We start from the raw sequence: 7,644 nt of genomic DNA, 5'->3' as shown, positions 1-7,644 counted from the left end.
TTAATTTCAACTCTGATTGAAAATGATGTTTTCAGGAAATATAATACAAATAAACTAACTTCTTTTAAAAATGTAGTACAGAACTTAACGAAAGACAGACACATTTCTTATTTCAGAACTATTTTATTATTTCAAATCTATATTATTATTTAATATTAAAGCTCTTGAATTATTGACAAGCACATACCTCCATTTTTTTAAAAAGCTAGATATAAAGTAAATTTAGCTAGGGGATCTGGTTGCTCATAATGCAGCCTGAGACAATAGATATAAATAAGGCAGTTGCTTAACTCTCAAGTATTGTTGATGCATAATATTTTATCTGCACGTTAAAGTGATAACATACATATTTTCCTCTGAAATAGGTTGTTTTTTCATCAAACTATTTTACTAAAGTAATCGAAATGTAATCGAAAAGGAATCGATGATTACATCATTTTTTTTTGCTGTAATCGATTAAATTACGATCACATGTAATCGAAAATGTCTTTGATTACAGATTACTTTCGATTACTTGAAAAAATGTTATCAATTACAATCGATTACAGATTACGATTACCCCATCCCTGTACCAAAGAGATCTTGGTTTTGTTTCTGTAGCAGCATACTATGAAATTTGATAAATTGTTGTAGTATACGTCAACTATTTATTTCAAATTAGACTGTACGTGACTTAATGTAAAAAAAGGCATAACTTCAAAATGCATGTGTTTTGAAATAAAGTCATTGTCCTAGTCTGGATTTTACAGATAGGCATGTACGAAAAATATCATTTGAAACATAATCTTCTTTGACTTCCCGTAAAATGTCTCTGTCTTTGGCATCTCTTACCAATTTCTGAAATGCCTCGTTTTCCTGAAACCATAAAAGAAATACTCATAATTATATAAGAAAACATTGGCAACCTTGCAGACTTGCAAAAGAGAGTTGCAATCCTAGTTTTGATAAATATGTCAGTTGTAAAAACATTGAAATGTCAAAAGCTTATTGCCATGCTTAAATTGTGACTGTTTTACATCCATTATCACTGAACTAGTTTACATAATGGTTTAAGAACCAGCTGAAGCAAGCCTTCGGGTGCGTTGGCTGTCGTCTGCTGTTTAGTCAGGTTGTTACCTCTTTAACACATTCCCCATTTCCATTCTCAATCTTATCATCCCATCCAAAAATATAACCAGAACTCCTAATTATTCACACTGGAGGGGACCATACAACCAATATTCTACTGGGAAAATTCAAAACCATAATAGTTTACAGTGTTTAACATAATGCACACATTTAAAAATGTCGTATAAATATTTACCTTAGATAGCGTATCAAGGTTTCCAACAACGTATAGTGCAATCCTAGCTCTGGTTAAAGCCACATTCAATTCCTTATGACATGTCAGAAATCTAATTTAAAAAAAATCTGTATTACTATCAAAAGTAGAGTTAATACAAATTAAAAAAACAATAATGCCATTTCGTTTTTATAAAAAAAAAATATTTGAATGTTACATCTTACATTTTCGATATTTTGACAAAATTTGAGAAATAATTACTCCAAAAACTATTAACCACACCCACATGTTCATATATATTTCACCCTAGCACTTCTCAAGTGGTTTTCGTTATATAATTTTGAGTTCCCCGTTGGAGTTGGTGGCATGATTTTCAACGGTTACACTATTATGACTATAGTGATGATTTCTGTAACAACTTGTCTATCTCCTGTGATTTAATTACATCGTACATCTTCACAACAACAAACTATGTGTCACTGAGTTTCTGGTATTATTTAAATGTTGTCGTAATGGTATTCACCCTATATACCAAACTTAATTGTCTCGAATCTAAACATGATGGGAATACATTTTACCAACACCATGAAAGATATTACATCTACACCGAATTTCTCAAAATGATTAAACAATACGATATAACAAAGAACAACAAAGTAAATAATCATATATAATTCGGGTATCAACACTACTGTTATAGTCGAAGAAAAGAGTCGTTAAAATATACGAAAGATAGGCACATAATTATTTTTTAATTACCCTAAGTAGTTATTACTTTATCATATGGAACAAAAATCATTCCAAAAAATAAATACGGGTTGGCCCCAGTTGACTTTTAAAATGTAGATATCATTGAAAAAGCTCCAAATTATCTCCTTTTTGTGCAAAAATGCATATTTTTTGGCATTAAAATTGACATATTTTTGTTAACTCATCATTGACCTATATTTTTTATCGTTGTTTTCGAATAAATAAGCTGTAAAAAAACTAAATAATTGTAATATTTAAGCGATTTCTGTAATTTAGTTATTTTTTTATTTCGATATTACCGCTATTTCCCCTATTAGTTCAACAAAAAGTACATTAACAAAAATGTATAATTCTTTCGAATGCAGATTGTGAGAGTAAATGACCCCATTTTTTTAATTCATGTTTCTATTAAGTATAAGATAAAGTTCATTTATAGAAAAATATAGCGAAATACAATATTAAATTAAAAAAAAAAATTTAGACCCGTGAGCCACCTTAATTTGATAAATTCTGTGTATGTAAAGGAAAACATGTACCTCTAATATACATGAAGCAAACCTTCCTGTTCTGATCTTGAAGAGTATTGCAAAATTATAATAGACGTTCTTAAAAGCCTTATTTGTCTTCATTGTCAGTAATGTGAATGATCCTTAAAAATTATTTAAGCAATTTAATTTTGGAAGCAATAAGCCAGAGTTATACCAAAATAATTCTGAATTAGAAAAACTAAACATAATGTTATTTTCAATCTTATTCAGTTATCTTAAATATGATAAATCATAAGATAATGCTGTACAGTAGAAAAAAGATAGATATATAAGGCTCATAGCTAGTGGATACAAGTTTAAAAACCTATACTGCAAGTCAAAGATAATAATTTCCGTAAGGTCAGATATTGATGAATAAAGTTATAGTGGTAAGTATGCATACTTACCCATTTTTATCAGTGCTACTTCCTGAGCAAGATAAGATAATGATTTCTTTAGAACGACCCTGAAAACCAGTTACGGTGTCCACTTCCATTTTTTCAAGTTTGCTGTAATGTTAGTTAAATGAATAAAACTACCAAATATAAAGATATACAATAATCAACAAAAATAACAGCAGTGTTCATACACAACGAAAAGAGCTGATTATAAAACCAAAATCATCATATCGTTGTTTTCTGGTAAAAAGGAATAAACGTCTTTTATTTGATTAAAACAAATTAGCTTGGGCCTCTTATAGTTTATGTCTCTATACTGTATATATTTAATATCAATATTCCAAGTTGTCTGACGATTTAGTAATAAAATCTTTAAAAAATCCCACAACTTTTTTTAATAACTATCAAATCTTTATCTGCAGTATTTCTGTTTAGAAAAGTAAAAAAATACTTAAAAATACTATTTTCATAAGATTGACGAATAGACAACATCTATTAGTATACAACAATGAAAGTTGATTTTTTTATTTCAATAATATATAAATAAACTTACATGTTAGCTAAGCCTTCTTTGATTTTACTTATTTCATCAGAGGATGTAATTATCCCAAAGTCTTTTTTGGTAAGTCTGGTATGTTGCAGCACTGAGTACAGGAACTTACATAATGATACGGTTATATCGACTGCTATAACTGTTTGTGCTCTTAAACAAAAATAAGTTTGGATTGAATATACGATGAAAAATAGCCTCGTTCTATTCTTGACTTTTTGAAATAACACGGGTCTGTGACTGAATTAAAGTATCATTTGCCTAAAAAGGAACATCACCTCCGAGGATATATACAAACAAATGATAACAATTAAGGTCAAAGAACAGCAGATGTGCTGGTTTTAACCTTTTTTTTTATTCGAGCGTCACCGAGGAGTCTTTTATAGACGAAACGCGCGTCTGGTGCAAATACAAAATTTCAATTCCGGTATCTATGATAAGTTCATTTCCTTCTTGTTAACCTAATGATTATGTATTAATACGAGTAAAAGCCTATATCAAGTAGATAAGGTATATAACGTATAATGATTCTATTTTAGATAACAGGGCCCAAATTATCCCAAGTTGCATCTATGTAATACTTGACATTTATAACACTCTAAATGATTTAATTTTCTTTTTAAATAATAAAACGAAATTCAAATAATTGTTACTACATGCATTTGTCATAGAAAACAACACTTCTTAACAAATACCGAGGTTCAAGTTAAATTCAAAATAAGGAATGAAATAATAAACACGACAACTACGAACAATCGACTATATCAAAAGAGGGACGAAAGATACCAAAGGGACAGTCAAACTCATAAATCTAAAACAAACTGACAACGCCATGGCTAAAAATGAAAAAAACAAACAGAAAAACAATAGTACACATGACACAACATAGAAAACTAAAGAATAAACAACACGAACCCCATCAACCTAGTGAACGACTTTAAAACAACTGTTAAATTGTTGACTTGGTTAAAACAAATGCCTATATGGTTGGTTAAACAGCCAACTAATTTATGTAGACGAATAACGCGTATAGCGTACTAAATTATAATCCTGGTACCTTCGATAATGTTTTATGACAATTATTTTTAATTGTTTTGTTAAATTGACAATTCTACGCGAGCATTCGAAACAGACATAACCGTCAAATGAGATGAGAACTGGGATCAAGTAGCAAAAGTTGTGTTTAAACACATCGTAACAAAAAAGTGCTTATGTAGGTGACAGTTAATAGGATTCATTTAATTGAAGTATGTAGACAGATTTACATTTCTCGTTAAGATACATATTAAGTAAGATATAAATACGAGTGTACACAGAACGAAAAAAAACCACACACACATAAAAAGTGCATATTATGTCTGAAAAGCCAAAATCCGTAAGCCAAATTCTGATGCACTAATACCGATCCACTAAAGAATGAACATAAAGCATAGGAACAAGTAATAAAAAAATGTAAAAAGTCAACACCTAACATTCTTAACTCAAGACTTCAGGCTGTATGAATTTGGAATCTTATACTGAATATTTCTTATTAAATTTTGGTCCTTTTTGAAGATTTTTTTTTTAGAAAAAAGACAATAGGTCTTTGACAAAATCGTCAATACTCGCTAAAACACCAATGATGTTTAACATTGTACGAGTAGGAGCTGAAAGAGCTCTTGAATATCGTATACGTTTAGAAATAGATATGGAGATGATGTTTGTATAATACTGCTGACGTCAGGAAATCTTGAAGTCTAAGAATTGAAATCGTCTAATTTGTCAAATACTTTGGATCTAAAATGACAACTGGAGTCAAATTTGAGGTATTTTTCTTAACATGAGGTGGGGGGAAGCTGTGTCTTTGGTTTCTTTAGTCTTTATTTCACGAGGATAAATCCCATGTTTTTTTTCCTAAAATTTTCTTAAATGACTCAGACTGAAATGAGAATAAGAAGTGCTCAACGACGGCACACAAGTGGTTGTTATAGCCTGCTGGAAAATCCTACATTCAAATTCAACAAATTTGTAGTCAATTTGGAACTAGAGCAAACTCATCAATTATTTTACAGTCCTTTCCTAAAAGTCCGAATTCGAAGAACAAGTGTAAAACATTTCATGCAAAAACGATGATGAAACATTGCATCATGAAGTGAAAAATAAAAGCAACACAAGTCCAAATATATTCTATTACCAGTGCAGATAAACCATGATGATCGTACTAACTTGAATTCAATACGTATAAACACTTACCAATTTCAGGAAAACTATAAACAAAACGATATAAACAAGAGCTAGAATCAACGCACAGTTGAACACAAGCGTAAATGATAACCAGAATAAGTTTTGACAAAATGAGTGTCAGGCAATAGTAAAAGCAGTATGCGACAGGCTACCCAAATAAAAAAAAAACGCCATGATAACCACTTCGTTTTAATTAAAACATGCCTTTTGATTAAATTTGTCGTTCAGTAGTTATCTCATTGGCGTTTGCTTTCAATCTTATTAATTGTAACGCGTTTACCTGATTTGTATTTTACCGATATTTATCCATATGAGGGATAACGAAGAAGTGACAAGGTCCAATTGCATTGTTTACATACATTGTAATTATATATTATGTATATCACCAGAAAACCTTTCTTATAATTAATTCCAACATTTGATTTAGAAAGTTTCCTGTTATGCCTTTTTAAATAGAACTTACATTTCCTCTACAGACATTTTATATTTGGCAAAACCTTTTCAACTTTTGATCTTCAGTGGTGTACAATTTGTACTTTTTTCACTTTCGATCTTTTATATCTGGGCGTTATGTATTCGGGTTTAGTTTTCTGTAATTAGTTAATACTTCAGTTTCATTATGTATATCTCTTTCATATTCATTTGATAAAATTTACTGTTTGCAATTGCACGAATGGTTCTATATAATAAGAATGTTCTTATCCCGGGCATACAAACAATGCCGTATTTGGCAAAACCTTTTCAACTTTTGATCTTCAGTGCTGTACAACTTTATACTTTTTTCACTTTCAAACTTTTATATCTGGGCGTCACTGGTGAGTCTTGTGTGGACAAGACGCGTTTTTGGCGTATTGAATTTTAAACCTGATGCCTTTTGTTATCTATTAATCATGTTTTTCTTTGTCTAATGTGTTCTCCTATTTATTTGTATTGTAGTCCTGTAATAGTATGTTGTCATTTCAATGTTATATTTAACTTTGCCATTAAAGTGCGAGGTTTGGCATGCCATAAAACCAGGTTCAACCCACCACTTTTATTCCCCTTAAAAAGTGTCCTGTACCAAGTCAGGAAGATGGCCATTGTTACAATATTGTTCGTTTCTGTGTGTGTTGCATTTTAACGTTGAGTCGTTTGTGTTTTCTCTTATTTTTGAGATATTGAGATAAAACGTGGCACGGTACTTGTCTATCCCAAATTCACGTATTTGGTTTTGATGTTATATTTGTTATTCTCGTGGTGTTTTGTCTGTTGCTTGGTCTGTTTCTGTGTGTGTTGCGTTTCGGTGTTGTGTCGTTGTTCTCCTCTTATATTTAATGCGTTTCTCTCGGTTTTAGTTTGTTACCCCGATTTTGTTTTTTGTCCATGGATTTATGAGTTTTGAACAGCGGTATACTACTGTTGCCTTTATTTATGAAAACTATCAATAGGTACATGTATATTCAAATAAGGAAGAATGCTATTTTCCGCCTTTTATCTTCAGATGTATAACATTTAAAATTGTAATTATATTGTTTGAAAATATTTTCATACCTTTCTATATTAAAGACGATATAGGGTTTCAGGTTGAACATTTTAGACCTCTCTTTCAAATACCTAAAATATAATTTTAAATATAAATTTGCAATGCGATATCAATCAAGCAAATTATAAAATTCCTGTTAAGATTATATCAATGATTGTAAATAACATTTCTATCATTATCTGTGTTATTGTGAGAGATAATGAATTAATGATTAATAAATGAGTTACAGAAAATCTACAAATTTAAACAGAAGTTTATGAAATCGAAATATCAATATCAATTTTCAAATACTTACAGTTAAAAAATATTCTGAAAGGAGAGATCTTCATCGAATCCGTTTGAATCTAGCTCTAATATTCCATTTGAAATATTGAATTGGTAGTTATTATCTC

At 30.2% G+C, this 7,644-nt stretch overlaps 1 protein-coding gene across 1 annotated transcript; it reads right to left on the bottom strand.

Annotated features, from left to right (window-relative positions):
* Positions 1 to 558: 558 nt before the first annotated feature.
* LOC134686041 (uncharacterized) lies at positions 559 to 7,320 on the bottom strand. Its single transcript, XM_063545738.1, has 5 exons — positions 7,261 to 7,320; positions 3,511 to 3,660; positions 2,967 to 3,068; positions 1,304 to 1,394; positions 559 to 855 (listed from the first exon to the last, which is right to left on the bottom strand). The coding sequence occupies exons 1-5, from the start codon at positions 7,299 to 7,301 to the stop codon at positions 724 to 726; spliced, it is 516 nt and encodes a 171-aa protein (XP_063401808.1). The 5' UTR covers positions 7,302 to 7,320; the 3' UTR covers positions 559 to 723.
* Between the last annotated feature and the right edge of the window lie 324 nt (positions 7,321 to 7,644).

Source organism: Mytilus trossulus, chromosome 10 (genome assembly GCF_036588685.1).
Source record: "Mytilus trossulus isolate FHL-02 chromosome 10, PNRI_Mtr1.1.1.hap1, whole genome shotgun sequence".
Lineage (NCBI taxonomy): Eukaryota > Metazoa > Mollusca > Bivalvia > Mytilida > Mytilidae > Mytilus > Mytilus trossulus.
Note: the sequence above shows the minus strand (reverse complement) of the source record. Positions and strands in the feature narration are given on the sequence as shown.

Excerpts from the sequence above, each read along its gene's own strand:
- LOC134686041 (XM_063545738.1), bottom strand. The coding sequence starts at position 7,301 with ATGTTCAACCTGAAACCCTATATCGTCTTTAATATAGAAAG. Across the intron at positions 1,395-2,966 it reads AGTAGCACTGATAAAAATGG|ATTTCTGACATGTCATAAGG; the intron begins GTAAGTATGCAT and ends TTTTTAAATTAG. Across the intron at positions 856-1,303 it reads ACCTTGATACGCTATCTAAG|GAAAACGAGGCATTTCAGAA; the intron begins GTAAATATTTAT and ends TTATGGTTTCAG.